This window comes from Antechinus flavipes, chromosome 1, assembly GCF_016432865.1.
Source record: "Antechinus flavipes isolate AdamAnt ecotype Samford, QLD, Australia chromosome 1, AdamAnt_v2, whole genome shotgun sequence".
In the NCBI taxonomy this organism is placed as follows: domain Eukaryota; kingdom Metazoa; phylum Chordata; class Mammalia; order Dasyuromorphia; family Dasyuridae; genus Antechinus; species Antechinus flavipes.
Window position 1 is genome coordinate 213138288 of NC_067398.1, and position 20193 is coordinate 213158480.

A 20193-nucleotide genomic window follows, 5' to 3' on the forward strand; every position below is an offset into this window, starting at 1 on the left:
AGGAGATCATTATATACCTCAACAATGATACTGTTTGAGGATGTATTCTGATGGAAGTGGATCTCTTCGAATATAAAGAGAGCCTTAATTGATCAAAGATGGACAGAAGCAGCTACATCCAGAGAAAGAACACTGGGAAATGAATATAAACTGCTTGCATTTTTGTTTTTCTTCCCGGGTTATTTATACCTTCTGAATTCAATTCTCCCTGTGCAACAAGAACTGTTCGGTTCTGCACACATATATTGTATCTAGGATATACTGCAACCCATTCAACATGTAAAGGACTGCTTGCCATCTGGGGGAAGGGGTGGAGGGAGGGAGGGGAAAAATCGGAACAGAAGTGAATGCAAGGGATAATGCTGTAAAAAATTACCCTGGCATGCGTTCTATCAATAAAAAGTTATTTAAAAAAAAAAAAAAAAAAGGAATTCCTTCAGGGTGCTGGGAGGGGAGGCCCGTAGTTGTTTATCAAGCACCAGAGGGGCCTCCCCCCCATTAATTATCAGCCAGATTTTATTAGCTTTTAGAAACTAGAAACTATAACAAGGATAATTACTGCCTCAGGAAGTGGAAACTGATAGATGCCCATCAGTTGGAGAATGGATGAATAAGTATAAGAATGTAATGGAATATTATTGTTCTGTAAGAAACAATCAGCAGGATAAGGCCTAGAGAGACTTACAGAAACTGATGCTAAGTGAAATGAGCAGAACCAGAAGAAAACCTGTTCCCAGGCACAAGATTATATGACAATCAGCCGATGGACTTTGCTCTTTTCAATGAGATGATTCAGGCCAATTCCAATAACTTGTGATGGAGAGAGCCATCTACATTCAGAGAGGGGACTGTGAGGACTGAATTTGGATCAAAGCATAGTATTTTCACCTTTATTGTTGTTGCTTTCTCTTTTTTTCCCCTTTTTGATCTGATTTTTCGTGTGCAGCATGACAAATGTGGAAGGAAGTATGTTTAGAAGTACTGCATGTTTAACATATATTGGATTACTTGCTCTCTAGGGGAAAGAGTGAAAATTTTGGAAAACAAGGTTTACAAGGGTGAATGTTGAAAACTATCTTTGCATGTATTTTGGAAATAAAAAGCCATTATTAAATTTTTTTTTTAATTATTACTTCCATTTCTAATTCTGAGTAGTCTCAGACTATTCAGAGAAAAATGTGGCACACAGGGATAATTCACATTCCCTGGCTATTGTGAGTCTTTTCTTCTGTAGATATAAGGTTCCCCTTAAGTGTAGGGATCTTCTGGACTCCAAGGGCCAGTCCCTTTTTAAGTCCATAACCTGAATCCCTCAAACTCCAAACAAATCATGACCTTTAAAATTGTCCTTCCTCAGTGTGCCTAAGACTGTTCCTCAGTGTTTCTCAAAGAATTTCCTAGTCCACAGTGCCATTAGTCACTGCACTCCATGGATATTGCTACTGATGCCAATGAACTTTTTCAAGCTTTCAAAAGCTAGATTTTCATGTGATCAATAGGCTCCCCCTAAGAGCAATTCATTTCTCAAGAGTCCTGCCCCACTGGATTCAACTGTCACTCAAATGATTGGCTTTAAATTAGCATATCATTTTCATATGCAGCCCCACAAAACATGGAGGAGCACATTTTCTTCAACAAGGCACAAGGGTAGTTTCTATATGGCATCACCTATCATCCAAATGACTCAAAATCCTATGATCCTTTATAATTGGTTAAAGACTTAATTACATGTAATTTATTTTTGACAGGAATTTACTTTTGACAGATTGGCTCAATCAACATATCTGGACCTTTAGTGATTAACTGGAGTGGAGTTAGATTCTTCCTATGACATAAGTAAAGGTTCATGGTAAGGAGGAGATGCAATTTAATGAGAAATAACTAATGAAAAAACAAAAAAAATTTAAAGAAAAGAGGACCCTTTGTGAAATATTTCTTGAGAGACACAAATTCCTGGCTTTGCCAAATCTTCCAACAAGCCAGAATATAGTACACTGGTGACTCCTTGTTACACTCAATTAGCAAATTTGAAACTTATCTACAGAACTTTCAATATTACACATTCATCAATTAATTTTATTTGTGAAATTAAATTAAGCCTACATTAAAAGGTTGTATTTCATGAGGTACAATATTTGAGGTACAGTTATAACAATTCCCTCACATTTGACTTTCTTCACAGACTTAAGTTAAATCTTTTTCACAGTTAAATCAAATCTTTAATATCTCGGCTCTCAAAGTTGATTATGATTTGTTTACTAATTCAGAAAATAATGATAAAAGGTATGAATAGAGAAATATGTAGATTATGTAGATTAAATATAATTCTTATAACCACATACAAGCTATGAAAGAGAACCATACAAATGTAAAGTATATAGAACCAATTTCCCTGTAAAATAAATCTTTAAAGAATTGTTTCAATAAAAGAAATTGCTATTGGCCTATGATATGAGCTCCTACACCTTTCAAACAACCCTCATTTAAACCTAAAAGAATAGTTATTTGTGGATTAAAATCCAATCTAAATGACTGATTTCACAAACCATTTGTAAACGTTACTGGAAGTTGGTCAACTATGAAAGAATACCCAGTGGGGATGGGAAAAGGTATCATAAAATAGGTTAAATGTTAAAATAAAATAGATCTACTCATACTGACATTTGAAAGTCCCTATATCTATTTCAAAAAAGAATTAGCTGCAAATCATGTTTATATTTTAAACAAACTCATTTTTTATCTAATGGTAAAAGAGCTGTTAGAAAATAACAAGTCTTAAATCTAAGGGCTTAAATTAAAATGGCTAATTTGATATAGTTGGTTATCAATTCTTATCAGAATTTTCCTGAGTCTCATCTCTGCTTCCCTATCCTCCAAATGTTTCTTTTAGATCATCTAAAAGTAATAGCATACCAACACAATTATTAGGAAATGGCTCAATATATTGTTGCACATGAACAAAATGCATTACTACTGTACCACCAAAAAAAAGAGAAACGTAGGAAGACTTATGAGTGAAGGCAAATGAATCAGCAAAGTACACATTATGACAGCAATGTCAATTCAAGCTTAGCCCCAGAAAGGAGTTCAGAAAATGTACCTCCCTCCCTTCATAGAAGGGGTTGGAGATAATAGATGTGAAATGTTGCATCTATTGTCAGATTCAGTCAATGTGTTGGTTGCTGGACTGTTATTGTTTTTTAATCTTTTTTTTTTTTTTAAATAAGGGAATGTTATGAAAAGGAGAAAATTGGAGGGATAGCTGGAAATGAAGATAATTTTTATCATAATAAGTAAAAGGCCTTATACAAGTGCTAAATTTCATCAAATTTCAACAATTACCATTAATTGTGATGAACTCAGCAAAAGCAATATTACCAGGAAGAATAGTAAATTAGTTTATTTCCCATTGTGTATATAAACTAAGTATTACGGGAAAACTTATTAATAGGCATACCATAATTTACACAAATAAAATAAATACACACATTTTATGGTGCCCCTGTGATGGATTATACCCTTACAGATCTTGATCATTTGTTCTACCCAATGAATAAAATTCTTTGTTGGGTATCAGGTCAATAAAATGAGCAATACGATTAGACATAGAAAAGAAAGCAGAAATGGAAGCTATGTCCCAGGCATCTTCTCGATCAAAGCCCTGCAATTCCAGCTTTTTAAAATGTTCTTCTGTTATTTCATCAGCCCGACTAACAGCAAGAGCAAATTCTAGCATAGCTAACTCTCGAGGTGATAAATCGGCCTTTTTCCAATTAACGATGACCTGTAGGAAAATAAGCACAGAAAAAATTTGGTATACTGGCATTACTATATGCCTGTTATGCTTACTAAATGAACTTGACATAAGAATAAAATACTGAGGTTTTTTTTAAAAGTCAGAGGAAATAAACTAAAAGTATATACTTAGAAAGCTAAGCGATAAACTGCTCCAAATTTTGTATAGTGATACTTTCCTTACACATTATCTTTTTTTTTTTTTTTAACAAACACACTTCCACACTTAATAAAATAATCTATGATTTCCTTAGCTAATTTTTCTAAGAAAATTCAAAACAAAGAAATTTCAAAATGTATATGTATAAATGTAACATACACAGATAAAAATCTTTTCTTATTTTCATGAAAGGCAGTATGGTACAATGAATAGTGGGCTAGCCTTAGAACAAAGAAAACCTGAGGTTCAGTTCTAACCTCCTATATGCAGACATACTGGCCTATATAATGACCTTAAGCAAATTTCTTTGTGGTGGCAACAACTTTTGAAGACTATAAGTTGAAAAGAAATTGCTGACCTGTACTGGTTGAAGCTAGAAGTCAAAGTTCTAGTCCCATATCCTATAATTCTTAAAACTAACAATAATGATCACAAAAATTATTATTAAAATAATGTATGGGCTTGAGATAATTTGACAAAAAATTTCTCAATTCATCATTAATCGTACTGCCACAAATTCTTTAGAGAATTGCACTAATGGAGATATAATTTTTCTAGGATAGCTAGAGTAAAAAGAAAAAATCATGTTTCACCTGAAAATGATGGTATAAAAAGTAAGAAATTCTATCATTTTTGTTTAGTAAACCATAAAACGTTTTCTTCACCCATAACCAAAAATTTCCAACATATTTTTCAATGTACTATCATAAGAAAAGTCTATTAACTTTTCTTATTTAGATGGAACGAGATGAAACTAGTATTTGTCCATGGCAAACAAGTTCCTTAAATATCTTTTATTAGTGTAGTGCTATTCCTCATAATCACATTTTGGGTTTTCTTTCAGGAGTGTGGTTTGCCATTTCCTTCTCCCTCTCATTTCACAGATAAGGAACTTCAGTAAACAGGGTTAAAATGACCTAGTTGGGGTCACATAACTAGTGTCTGTTTTAAACTCAGGAAGTCTTCTTGCCTTCAGGAAAAGTAGTCTTCCTGCTTCTAAGCCCTGTTCTATCCATGGGAACATCTAGCTGCATTAAAGAATCTATCAAATATGCAAATTTCAAGAAAATGTGCTATAAAATAAAATTATTTCATCTTTATTATTAAACCAAGAAAAAATGATATTTTCTTCTTTAACATATTTCAAGAAAACAACATATTTCAAAACTAGGTATGCATATAAGGTATAGCTCACTTTTTTCTCCTGTATTTTGTCTCTCATTTAAAAGTTTAGTTAAATGGTCTCAAACTCAGAAAGAAGGGTCATTAAATTATAAATAAGGATCCTTGCTGACTACATATTGACTTAAAAACCACATATTATCTATATTCGAGTGTATTTTTATTTTATTAAATATTTGATTGTGATGCACAATGAACTTCGTGTGTTTAATCCCTTAGTTTAGTTGTTAATTTTAAAAATTAAATTAATCTTTAGGATATTTAGTATATTTGTTTTGGTGTTTTTGTCAAATTATCTCAAGCCCATACATTATTTTAATAATAATTTTTGTGATCATTATTGTTAGTTTTGAGAATTATAGGATATGGGACTAGAACTTTGACTTCTAGCTTCAACCAGTACAGGTCAGCAATTTCTTTTCAACTTATAGTCTTCAAAAGTTGTTGCTACCACAAAGAAATTTGCTTAAGGTCATTATATAGGCCAGTATGTCTGCATATAGGAGGTTAGAACTGAACCTCAAGTCTTCTTTGTTCTAAGACTACTTTTCCTGAAGGCAAGAAGACTTCCTGAGTTTAAAACAGACACTAGTTATGTAAACTAGGTCCCTCTTTACTGAAGTTCCTTATCTGTGAAATGAGAGGGAGAAGGAAATGGCAAACCACACTCCTGTATGTTTGCCAAGAAAACCCAAAATGTGATTATGAGGAATAGCACTACACTAATAAAAGATACTTAAGGAACTTGTTTGCCATGGACAAATACTAGTTTCATCTCGTTCCATCTAAATAAGAAAAGTTAATAGACTTTTCTTATGATAGTACATTGAAAAATATGTTTGAAATTTTTGGCTATGGGTGAAGAAAACGTTTTATAGTTTACTAAACAAAAATGACTGGAGTTAAGTGTCTTGTCCAGGGTCATACAGCTAGTAAATATGTGAGGCCAAATTTGAATTCAGGTCTTCCAGTCTCCAGGACTAGTGCTCTATCCACTGTACCACTTAGCTGACTTTTCTTAAGTATTTGAAAAATAAAGATAATCTTGTTACCAATTATTCTATAAGTGTTTGCCTTAAACTTTTTTTAATTTCTTGTACCGTAGCCTACTAAATGTGATATATGCTTATGATTTAATAATAATGTAGAAGTACCCTGTATTTTGCCCTTATAACCATATACTTTTATCCTTTCTCTTTAATGGATCACATTTCCATCAAGCTAATGGAAAGCTCTTCTCACAACTAAGAAAAAAGCAAAAATTTGGCTCCTCATACAAATGATTGTGAAGCACTCAAATGTATCCAAATTGCAGATGGGGCCACTTTATTAGTTGTAAGACCTGTTTCATCCTAATTTTGATTGTGTTCCTCTAATAGTGCAATAGATCCAATGTGGTTTTCCTACATTATAGCATTTTCATGAAAAATCTGAAATTTCTTTTTTGTGTGGATGTACAGAGACAAGTTCCTAATCTAAATTCCAACCAAGTATAGTATATAAATAAATACCTTTAACTATACTTGTGGCTTCATCTACTTAAAATAAAAGGTAGTTTTCCAATTTGTTTTCAGATGATTTTCCTACCATCATTTGTTTTCCTACATTATAACATTTTCATGAAAAATCTGAAATTTCTTTTTTGTGTGGATGTACAGAGAGAAGTTCCTAATCTAAATTCCAACCAAGTATAGTATATAAATAAATACCTTTAACTATACTTGTGGCTTCATCTACTTATAATAAAAGGTAGTTTTCCAATTTGTTTTCAGATGATTTTCCTACCATCATTTCAAATACATCAAAACAGGAAAAAGGTATCACATTTTTTTTTTTACATGAAGCAATTTTTTTTTGGCTGAGGCAATTGGGACTAAGTGACTTGCCCAGCGTCACACAACTAGGAAGTGTTAAGTGTCTGAAACCGGATTTGTACTCAGGTCCTCCTGACTTCAGAGCTAGTGCTCTATCCACTGCACCACCTAGCTGTCCTGGCACAGAGAAATTAAATGATTTGTCCAAAGCTACACAACTAGTGTCAAATCTAAAACCTGTGAAGGGCAATTCATGAATAAGGTAGATAAATGCTTGAAATTCTCCATCATGCAACCTTCTGTGATTAATTTTTCCTAACTCTAGTCATTCCAATTTTGCATGAAGCCGTTCTGTAAGTAATTTTGTAAGATGGAATTAATCCTTTTGATGTTGTAGCCATGTTTTTTTTTTTTTTTTTTAAGTTTGGTTTTGCTTATTAAAAGTATCTCCTTTTAGCTGGAAAATTTTGTCTCATCAATGTATTCTGTACTTTTAACAAATTGTTCAACTTAATAGGTCTCATCCTGTTGGTAGCTTAATCATGTGTACAAAAAAAATTTCAAGTCTTTCCTCATCATCAGTAATAGTTCTTTTTGAGTTCCAATGCTAGTATTTTCTAAAATTTAAGGCTTTTTACTTAATGTTCCTATATTTCTGATACTTAACTGGTATCTTCTGTCTGTGAAAATACTAGCTTTGGTATTACAGTTGGCTTCTTCCTCAAACTGATTATGTACTTATTCATCATGAATTGATATTTCACTTTTTAAAAATTAGAGATTTAAGACAGCAAAATTTACTTGCTGAACATTTCAGATGATTATAATTATATTATATATATTATATTATAGTTATAAAGTTATTTCAGTTTTCCTTTTTTTTTTTTAACAAAATGAAAGTCACTGAGAAATAGATATTATGAAACTTCCATACAAAAATTGTTTAATTTCAAGTTTGTACATATTACTATGTCCTAAAAAGTATGACAAAGCCATAACTAGAAATATTTTCACATTAGAACAAAAACTCTTGTGCAAAGAAGACAGGGTTGTTGTGGCCAACAGCTGCAAAAAGGGACACAGTCTGACTATTGCTGCAAGTTAAAGTAATGAGAAGCACAGTTATGTCACAGAGAAGCAAATGGCCATTATTTTAGCTCCAAGAAACCCCACCTTACAAAACAAAGCAAAAACTGTCAAGAGTACTACAACAAAACCCTTATCTTTAATTATGGCTCTAGCCAAGATTTTAAAATATTTGAAGATCAAAGATTGAAGAAGAAAATACAGAAGAAAGAAGCAAGTGTGAGCTATGTGAATGTAAACTTGATATATCAAAGATTACGTAAACATAAATTTAGGAATAGAATTATGCAAACAAAAAAATGGTTGCTAACCAAAAGACTATTTTAAACTATCTGCATAAATGAAATATTCACATCAAAGCATATGATCATCATTCTCTCATTTTACACATAAAATAGTAGGCTAAAGTAGGCTAAAAGATTGTCAGTCAACATAGCTACTACCAACTTTAGAAAATTAATAGTTAAAAGATGCCAAACTCAGAGTATAGCATGAACTGCCACGTGCAAAGAAAAAAATTAGCCATAAAATAAGAACTAAACCCCGAAGTACCAAACCTTACTGACACACAATCAAAAATCATTTATAAGTTCATAGCGTAACAGTTGTGATGCTTTTTTATCCCATTAATTCCTTTAAGCAAGGATCAAATGAGATCAAATGGAGCTTTTATCCATAAAACAGACTTAGTAGGAAGAGATTTTGGTTTTTTTTCGGTTTAAATACTAACCTGATCAGCCAGAATGGCATTTTTGGAATATATTCTGTGTAGAGCACTATGGGCAATTACACAGTAGGGACACCTATTACTAACGCTTGTAGCTACGATGATGAGTTCTTTATCAGCCTTGCTGAGATGTCCTATTTAAAAAAAAAACACAACAACAGGAAGATTTGTACACAAATCACTGACATGGAAAATTAGTGCATACAAATTACAGAAATAAGTGAATGGAACTAAGAGCCTTGCCTTAAATAAAGAATAAAGTTTAAATAGAGACTATCACTACCAAAGCTAAGTGTCAGAATTTCACAGTGAATTGACATGTGGAAAATTAAGCAATTTTGCAACACTGAATTTTATTGATGAAAACCACCTAAATGAATCATTTATAAGTCAACTAAGTTAAAAAAATCCTTTTCCCTTCTTTTAGGAAAGTCTTTTTTTAGGGTAAATAATTCTATAAACTGTGCTAGGTAGCTGATATTATATTCTGACCACTAAATTAGCATGAAGATCATTTTTCCTCACTTTCAATGGTACCTGGAATGGTGGGTCTTACTCTTTCTATATGTTTAGATAACATCAATCCTTAAGAGCCCTATCTCCTCTGGAATGCCTTCTTTCCCTCACCACTCCAACTGGAAATTTAAAGGGGGCTATTCTCAAAGAAAAAAAAAAAAAAAAAAGACCACTGAAGGTAAAAGAGGAAAGTGCAGAAAATGGAGTAGAAATAAACTAAATGTCAGAGAAGTCAGGCAATTAAAAAAAGAGAGGATGGTAGAAAGAAAGAAGGGTTGTTTTATTTTTTTCCAAGCAAAGACTTTTTTCCAAGATGGAGGAGACATTAAGATCTAGGAAAGAGTCAGCAAAAAGGGAGACATTCAAGATGTAGAAGAAAGTGAAAAGAGAGAAAAAAAACCAATTCTGGTTTCCTCTGGAAATCATTAGGCTAAGGGAATAATGTATCAGCCTTGGCTTAATAGCCTTAGACTATGCTTGGACATTAAGAACTAGAAAATACAACTTACATTTGGTTCCTTAATTGAATTTTTAGTTATGACCACTACATTCTTTTTTTTAAGCGATCCATGAAATAGGTTTTGCATGGCTTAATATGTATAATTGATATCATATTGCTTGCCTTTTGAAGGTTTGGGGGAAGGAGAGAATTTGGAATTTAATTTTTACTTTTAAAATATAATTTGTAAATATTTTAATAAAATAAAAATATATTTTAAAATAAAATTGTCCAATAATTGTGTTGACTTTTACTTTACCTGTTTCTTTGTTGATAATGGCATTATAGTAAGCAAAAAATGCTCTGAATTCCCCAGGTCGATGTGCTAACACCTTAAAGACATTCGGTAAAAATCCAGTCTGTTTTTAAAAAGAGAAATCAATAAAGATTAATAGTTACTTAGTAATCACTACATGGAATTAGAATCTATGTCAGAAATTGACACAAAAATTGTCAGTATTCTCTACTAATGTCTTGATCCTGTTAACTCCCATCTTCAGAAGTCTTGCCTACTAGCAACTCTGATTTTCTAATTTTTCTCTAATTTTCAATTTCACTATATACTAGAGTGCTACACACAAATCCAAAACAAAAAAAAGATCCTACCATCTCTCCTAGTAGTTGTCATGTGTCTTCTCCCCTACCCCTTCCTTTAAACTCATTGAAGAAATCATCCGCACTGGTCCCACTCACTATCTTCATTCACCTCTCACACTGGAAGCACTCTCCCAGCAGTCTTTGTCTGATTGGCTGGTTCCTCCTAAAACCTCCATTTTGAAGACTTCTAGGCTAAGTGGAAGGAGTTAGAGAATTAGAGAAAAGGAGACTTTAAGCCACCCTAATCCCACCCCCCACCCCCACACACACTCACACACACTCTCTCCCCCTGCCACCCCTAGTTTTATGTATTGCTCCGTTCCTTGAGGGTAGAGACTGTATTTCTTCTCATGTTTATTCTCACTCCTTAATACAGTGCCTGGCACATAGTAAAATTTAAATGCTTATTCATTTGACTTGATAATCTGATATCCAACCTTATCATTCAATTGAAACTTTGCTCTAAAGTTAACTTGCGACAAATAATGGCCTTTTCTCACACCTCCTCCTTTCTGACCTTTCTGCAGCATTTCAGACTTCTGATCACTTCTCTCCTTTTCATGATACTCAGCTCCCTTGGTTCTCCTACCTGGGTTCAATTACCATCTCCTTCTAGTCTCAAACTCCACGTTACCCTCACCTTATACAGAAGGCATATTATGATTAAGGCAAATGTTAAAGAGTGAAGTTTGTTAGCAGCAGTCTTACCCTAACAGCATCCCCTTCTCCCACTTGGAGTCCAGCCTTCTTTCCCCAAAAACCATGGCTCCTTTTCAAGATCCTCACTGAAGATAATTACTCAGTGTTTTACCTGAAATATGTCACTTTTTGAGTTGAGAACAAAAAAGAGAAAGGAAAGAATACCTCATGGTGGAATTTCAGGCCATGGCAGGCTGATGGGACATGGAACCTTCACAATGACCCTCAAATCACAGAAAGGCAACCAATAACTTTTCTGTACCAATGGTCCAGATTATTTTTAGAGGTCCTGTAGCAAGGGGAAATGAGATGGACAAGCCAGATGGACAATGGGAGCAAGGAGAGGCATTTGCTTTTGGATGATATTTCTTCCCAGGAAGATCTTGCTCTTCTTTCTGATCACTTTAATACTGATATCTTCCCTCAGTGCTATCTGCAGTCTGACCTGCTTGTGCACAGTAGTTTGCATGTTGTTGTCTCCCCCATTAGACTTGAGTCTCTTGAGGAAAGAGACTGAATTTTTGGCTTTCATTTCATCTCTAGTGCTCAGCACAGTGCTTTGTGCATCGAAAGCTCTTTTATAAAGTTTTTATAAAACTTCTTGACTTGATGTGGCTTCTTTCACTTTTTTTCTTTAGGCAAAATCCTTCCATTGAAATCTTCCTTCTTCCTCCAATGCCTGATTGCCTCTACCAAAGAGGCTTTTGAGTATAGTCCCGTTGATAAATTGTATCTATTGTCCAATGAACAGCCTAAATTCGGAAATTCATCGCTAAAATGTGATTGGCCAGTAGGTGATAAGATTTTTTTTTTTTACCACAACCAATGAAGATATTATTAAGGGTGCCATGGAAGAGTTAACATATTGTTTTTCTGAAGAAATGAAGCATGCATCTACTTATCCCAAATATTTTAATATTCACATAAATGATAATAAAGACAGAAAAATATAGCTCATAAGAGACTTAAAAGATAATTTTTTTTTGGAGTTTTGGAGTAACTGGGTTTTTAACACTGCAATCCTGAAAGCAATTTTCTTACAATAAGGACTGTCTTGAATTTCTTTTATCCTATTTTTATAGATTTTAAAGTTGTAATTGAACTCTTAAATAAATGAAAATGTAAAATTCCTATTTTGGGTGAGGGAGAAATTACCAAAGAGAAACCATTGGCTATTAAAACCCACTGACTATAATACTTTGTTTCACAGTCTTGCATTGTGTTTGAATTGGGAGTATACTTAACATGAGTAGTAGACTAATTAAACCAGATTTGGGGTATGCTTGCAGTTCATCTCCTTACAACTCTGCCAGAACTGGCCACAGCTGTAGTTGACAGAAACTGGATAGGTGCAGGGGTCCTCAAACTATGGCCTGCCAGCCAGATGTGGCAATTGAGGACGTTTATCCCCTTTACCCAGGGCTATGAAGTTTCTTTATTTAAAGGCCCACAAAACAAAGTTTTTGTTTTTACTATAGTCCGGCCCTCCAACAGTCTGAGGGACAGTGAACTGGTCCCCTACTTAAAAAGTTTGAGGACCCCTGTGTTAGAATATTTAAAAAACAAAAACACACCTCAATGAATTGACTGGGAGGATTAGAGCAGCCCTTACAAAGTTTTTACATGTTGCTTAAATAATAGCTCTATGCTTATTTATGTATTTGACTTATGTATCGTTATGTATGTATTTTACTGTCCCTTAAAACACAACCATGGATGGAACCATAACTGAAATCTAAATTGTAGATGAAAATAGCCAACACCACACCGGATTTGGACCTAGGCCCTAATTCTAGAGCCAGTGCTTGTTAGAACCATACTTATAAATTTTCTTAGTCTATATCTGCACCTTAAGGATCGCAGGAAGCAAATCTGGATGCATAACACAGAAAGACTAGCCCTTACCTGGTTAGAACATAAAAAATTAAAATAAGAATGGAAATGTTAAGCACTTTTGTCCAAGGCCAATATAAGAATTCATTTTGTTAAACTGCATATTGTCAAGATTTTTAGGTTTCTTTTTTTCCTTTTAAATGGGAGGGACAAAAGGGAGAAAAAATAAATACGTATTGGTTGAAAAATAGAAGAATAAAAAAAGGAAAGCTACTTTCAAATTTCTATATGATTGATTTAGGAAGGCAAATCTCAAAGGAAACAATAATTTGTATCAGTCAGCAAGTACATCAGGACCTGATAGCTTGGTGCCTCAAACATACATAGGCCCGCCCTATTACATGGGTCTCAATAAATACTTGATTTGATTTGCAAAAAGGAAGTATAAAAATCCATGTGATACTGGGAAATGAATATAAACTGCTTGCATTTTTGTTTTTCTTCCCGGGTTATTTCTACCTTCTGAATTCAATTCTCCCTGTGCAACAAGAAAACTTCGGTTCTGCACACATATATTGTATCTAGGGTATACTGTAACCTATTCAACATGTAAAGGACTGTTTGCCATCTGGGGGAGGGGGTGGAGGGAGGGAGGGGAAAAATCGGAACAGAAGTGAATGCAAGGGATAATGCTGTAAAAAATTACCCTGGCATGTGTTCTATCAATAAAAAGTTATTTAAAAAAAATCCATGTGATATAATAATATAAATATCACTAAAAAGAAAACCATTTCTGAGTAAGTGAAAAACCAATAATGAGCGTGGAGAACACAATGCAAAATACCTTTCCTATTCTTGGTACTAAAGATTAAAAGAACAGAATGTTGAGTACAGTTTACAATGGTTTTTCCATTGTCCTTTTTTTTTTGTTTGCAAAGAAGAGCTAGGGAAAGGAAGGAAGAAGAGAGATGTTAAGAAACTGCCCTATAAAAACAAAAGGCATTAACAAGACTTGTAAAGTGATAGACTGATATGCAGAAATACAGTTTTGTAAGTGGTCAGTATAGGAATTTTGTTTGACTATACTTGTGTGATAATAAAGGTTCTTTTTCAGTGAGTAGGATAGATGAGAAAGAAAACAATTTTTAAAAAATGTTTAATCTTTGGAAGACTTTTCAGAATAACTCCAAGTTGAAGGAAGAAGAAAACAAGCATTAAATGAGTGCCTATTATGTGCCAGAAAATGTACTCGTGCTTTACAAATATTATTTGTATAGAATACATAATGAGTTCCAGAAAGAAGCATCTAGGTATTTCGTCTATTGCTTGCTGATTTCACTACACAGGAATCATTTTTGTCTTTTCAAAAAATTGTTTTTGTTTAAGCAAAATTGTTTTAAGCCCACCTAAAATATAGCAATTTTCTAGTGTATTTTGCCTGTGGTTCACTGCTCTTCATTATGTAACACAGCTGGTAAAATTTTCCGTCAAGGAGATTTCTTGATTGAAGCATTCTTTGTGCTTATCACTGATAACAAAGTTTTCCAGTAAAAAGTCCAAATGTGAACCTAAAAAACAGCTTGAGAGATGTATTACATTCCATAACTTTGTAGGTTTTGAAATCAATTTTTTGATAATTTTCTGACTTATTTTCCAAAAGTTTTTGTCACTTTTAAAAATAATTTCCATTCAGCTAATCTCATTTACTTCTTTGTCCAAATGTTTCTTTCAAAAAGTTCAGCTTTGAAACTATTGTGTTGATTTTACTATAATTATTTTAATGTAAGTTTCAAATAATAAAGATTTGTGATTTCATGTCCAACCTTCTCTTTTTCTGCATATGCATATTTGATGGTGTTTATCAAATGAACAATGAAACAAAAATTTTCATCACTTCTTTTATGAGTCAAACTTTTTTCTTCCATTACTTTTGAAGTTAAAATAAAATCCCCTTTGGATTTTCCCTCACTGATTCCTGGAAATTTTCAAATTGTTTTGAATGTTTTGGTGTCCATCCTCTTTAACCTAAAAAGTTCACCTTGATTTGTTTGGTTATTTAAGTCTGAGTTGTTAAATGAAGACCTAACAATCTCAAAGTTACTTCTATTAGGGGCTCACCATTTTATCACTCTTCTACTTTGTCGTGTGAACCTCATCATTACAATTTGAATGATAAGATTCATCACCACCCAAATTCTAGGTTCCAGTGGTTCGGGCACAGGTAGGTCTTCACTGGCTTATAGCTGATGGAACATGTTGATATTCTAAATTATATCTCTGGAAAACATTCTTTTTCATTTTTTTTCACAAATGTAATTTTCTACTACTGAAATGATATATTTGTTTAACAAAAATATGAGGAATGCCCTTTTAGTTTTTCCAAATTACAGGAACAGCTTAGAATGCAAATGTCAATGAAGTGCCCAAGTCTTACCCTGATATCCTTTTTTAAAATCAAGACAGACTTCATGTTTTCTTTGCTAGAGTTCAAATTGTTCTTTTCACCTCAAAGATATAAAAAATTAAATTCTCCAAACCCCTAAAAACCATGTGAGTCACTAATACACGGGCAAACTGAGACCTTCAATAATGCATACTTAACAGAACAGAGAGAACAGCCTACTACCTGGGAAAAGTTTCATTACATGCCTTAATATGCATGAAAGTGTATCCTCAGCCAGCTCTGCTTCACAATGCTTAAGCTGAGGCTCACTGAAGTCATGAGCTCATAATCACCTTCCTTACTCTTACTCTCTTACTTTTGCCACATTTTATTATTGTTGTGTTAAGTGGTTTGCCATTTCCCTTTCCAGGTCATATTACAAATGAGGAAACTGAGGCAAACAGGGATAAGTGACATATCCAGGGTCACACAGCTAGGAACTATCTGAGACCAATTTCCTTCACAAAGATAAGTCTTCTAAACTCCAAGCCTACTGCTGCCCACGTAATGCATAACTTAGATCAAATTCACATGTAACTCAATCATTGGTCAACAGTTCAGTCTATCTGCAAATCCAAATTAATCATATATACAAATTAATACATGTATATCTGTGTAAAACAAGAAATTTCTATTATATATAATACATGACCTGAGTATATCACTCTTGTTGTAAAGGGCAAATGAGAGGATGTGCATAAAAGCATTTTATAAACATTAAAATACTACAAAAATGTGTTATTACTAATTATAATATTGTTATAATCAGTAATATATGCAATAATTAATAGTTTTTTCATTAAATGATAATTATCAACCATTACAATATATAATCATATATTGTCATATATATCATATATATCAATATATCACATAAAATGAATATAATCATAAACATTATTAACAATTAACAATAAGTGGGAACAAGTATTAAGACCAACCATTAACTATAGCAGTATTGTAAGCACTTAACAGATTTCCATTAGAGGAAAAGGAATCCAAAGGTCAGTTTTCAAGTAGTGCTATAAAAGAATTTTAGAAATCATGAGGTTATATTTATTTCTGAATTGTTTAAACTTACTTTTTTTTCTACCTCTTCCATGAGCTCCACTATATCAAAAGGTAGGTCCTTTTTGTAAGGAACAGGATAACGACTGATAGCCTTTGTGGCCTCTTCTGATGGCGTTTCATTCGGATGGCTTGTTACTTTAACTGTTGAAAGGGTCCCAAAGCCATTTGTTAATAACCGAGGAACACACTAAAATTAAAAGAGGAGGAAGATAATATATTTATAATATATAAATATATTAAGTAATATATTTATTATTTTTATAGTAATTTTATTATATATATACTTTTTATAATATTTTCATTGGTTTAAAATTTTTTGTTAAAATTTTTTATTAATATCAATTAATTCATCTATCAATATATTTCCAACATATTCACCTTGCCCTGGGACCTATCCTTCATAACAACAACAAAAATCTACTTAAGTTTGACAGCACAGGCAGCATATAGTCCACACCCAAAGTAGTCCCAGATCTCCAAAAAGCAAAGGTTAACATTGAAATTTAAAGAATTTTTTCCCTCAAAAACAATCTAGATATCAGGGCTTAAGAAGAATTTGGTATTTATCCATAATAAAATGTTTCTTGATTCCCTTTATTATGATTAAATTGCTATTGCATTTTGAGCTTTGCACAGTAACTTAGGCCTTCTTATTAACATCACTAAGAGGAAAGCAAATACCTATCACATATCCAGGGAACTGGGAAAAATTACAAAATATAGAAATAATGCTGTAGGAAGACAAACATTAAGATGCTACTGATTCGTTATAAATTATTTAGACATTCTGAAAAATAATTTGTAATTATAAGAATCACTATACTATTCATACCCTTTGTTTTAGGAATTACATTGCTAGACAGAGACCTTAATCCAAAGAAAAAAAGAAAAGTCCTACATATATAAAAATATTCACTGCAACATTTTTTAATGGTAACAAAACTCTGAAATCTAATTAGATGCCCAGTGATTTATTTTGTAGTCCATTAGTGTTAAGGATGTTACTGCACGTGAGGAATAGAGGAGGAAATAATAGCAATATTATAACAGTAGGGCACTTGAACTCTTAGATAAATTTAACCAAGAATAAAAAGATTTAAGGAGATAAAACAGAAGTTAGTATCATAGGTATCTAAAGAGCAATGAAATAAAAAAAGAAAGGAAAACATTTTTTTCTCAGTGGTACATTGTAACTTTAAAAACTGACGTATAATCAATTAGATCATAAAAATTTTGTATTTTAATAAAGAAAATCAGAAATACTGAATACATTTTTCATATCACAAGGCAATAAAAATTATATTCAGTAAGAGATCATGGAAACACGAATTAAAAACATTAGTTTGTAGAGATGAAACAATCTAATCTTAAAGAATTAGTGGGTTAAAGAAAAAGCCATAGAAACAATAGTTTCATTCAAGAGAATGACATTGAGATAACCTATCAAAACCTATGAGATGCAGCAAAAGCAGACAGTAAAATTTCTATCTCTAAATGCCTGTATCAATAAAATAGAAAGAGCAGACCAATGAATTAAGTGTATAAGGAGGACAAATTAAAAATCCAATTAAACACCAAGTTGAAAATCTTTAAATTTAAGGTGGGATAATAAAATTGAGTGTAAGAAACCAACTGACAATAAATCAAAGTAGGAGTTTGTTTTATGAAGGAAAAAACAATAAAATAGATAAACCACTGGTTAATATGATTTACACAGGGAAAAAACCCAACTCACTAATATTAAAAATGAAGAGTGAATATACTACTAATGAAGATGAAATCAAAGCAATAGTAAGCTTATAATCAATTTGTCAATAAATTTAACATCTTAAGTGAAATGGAAAAGTCACAAAACTATCAACTATTTAAATTAATAGAAAAAGAAGTAATATCTAAATTAACCTGAAAAAACTGAAACTGAACAGGCCTATAAATGAACTTCCTAAGTAAAAATCAGGACTGGATGAATTGTCAAGTAAATTCTACCAAATACCTAAAGAACAATTAATTCTAATATTTAAAAAATTATTTGGAAAAATAGACAAAAGAATCCTACCAAACTGCTTTTATGAAACAAATAAGATGTTCATACTTAAACCAGGAAGAGTAAAAACAGACAATTATAGATCAATTTTGTTAATCAATGCAAAAACACAAGCCAGGAGACTACAACAATATATTACAAATATTATCCATTTTGATCAAGAGTGATTTATACTGAGAATAAGGAAAACTATTAAGATAATTGATTATAACAGCAAAATCATGATTATCTGTATCAATAGATACAGAAAAGATTTTTAATAAACTGTATTAAAGCAGCTAGATGGCACTCAGACACTTAACATTTCCTAGCTATGTGATCCTGGACACACAATTGCCTCATCTAAATAAAATTTAAAACTTTTTAAATGTGATAATTATTCCTATTTAAAACACTTGAAAGAATGGATATAAAGGGATTTTTTCTCTTAAAATAAGAATCAGCTACCTAAAGCTATCAACAACCATTATTTGTACTGAGGAAAAACTAGAAGACTTCCCAATAAAATCAAGAGTGAAATAAGGATGTTGATTGTCACCACTATTATTCAATATTATATTATAAGCATTAGTAATAGCAATAAAAAAATTGAAGTTATCAGAATGGGCAATGAGATAATAAAATTATTTCCTTTTTGTAGATGATACGATCTACTTCAAAAATTTACTACTATAATCTCTATATATCATTAACAAATCCCTGCAAGATGAGATAGTGATACACCATTTAAAATAACTGTAGACAGTATAAAATACCAGGGAGTAACCTATTAAAACAACATAGGAATTACATAAACATAATTATAAAATGCTTTTTATACAAATAAAAGATTTAAATAACTGGAAAAATCTTAATTGTCATGGGTAGGCTGAGTCAATAGAATAAAAATGAAAATTTCACCTAAAATAAGCTATTATTCAATGCCATACCAATTAAGTTGACAAAAAATTATTCTAGTGAGCTAGAAAATAACAAAATTCATTTGAAAGAATAAAAGGTAAAGAATATCAAAAGAATTAATGGGGAAAAAGTAAAGGAAGTGAGGTTTAGCAGTACTAGGTCTTTTTTTTTTTTTTAATTATAACTTTTTATTTATAAGTTATATGCATGGGTAATTTTACAGCATTGACAATTGCCAAACCTTTTGTTCCAATTTTTCCCCTCCTTCCCCCCATTTCCTCCCCCAGATGGCAGTTTGACCAATACATATTAAATATGTTAAAGTATAAATTAAATACAATATAAGTATACATATCCAAACAGTTATTTTGCTGAGCAGTACTAGGTCTTAAACTAAATCAAAGAGGAGTAATTACCAAGATTATCTGGTACTGATTAAGAAATACAAAGGTAGATCAGGGGAGAAGAGTAGACATAATGCACAGTAGCAAATGATTATTATGCTTGGCAAATGTAAAGCTTTAGGCTTCGGAATTTATTATTTGGTAAAAATTGTTGGGAAAGTTGGAAAGTGGTCTGGCATAAATCTGGCATAGATTAATATCTTATCCCATTTACCAAAATAAGGCCAAAATGGATACATGACTTTGACAGGGAACTATCATGAGAAAATTAGAAAAACATGGAGCACCAATCAGACCTATGAATAATGAAAACAATTTTTAAATAAACAAGAAATAAGAGCTCTGTAAATGTATATTATAAAATGGATAATTATATTCAATTGAAAAGGTTTTGTACAAATAAAACATGTTCATAGCCAAGAT

The 20193-nt window shown here is 32.2% G+C and overlaps 1 protein-coding gene across 1 annotated transcript in view; it reads right to left on the reverse strand.

Annotated features, from left to right (window-relative positions):
* Positions 1-2055: 2055 nt before the first annotated feature.
* Positions 2056-20193, reverse strand: part of LOC127560941 (uncharacterized) — a 30976-nt gene continuing 12838 nt past the window's right edge. The window contains exons 2-5 of the mRNA XM_051995936.1: positions 16433-16609; positions 10039-10138; positions 8768-8898; positions 2056-3784 (exon numbers count right to left, since the gene is read on the reverse strand). Coding sequence (XP_051851896.1) covers positions 3521-3784; positions 8768-8898; positions 10039-10138; positions 16433-16609 — 672 coding nt within the window. The 3' untranslated portion in view covers positions 2056-3520. The remainder of the gene's footprint in view (positions 3785-8767; positions 8899-10038; positions 10139-16432; positions 16610-20193) is intronic.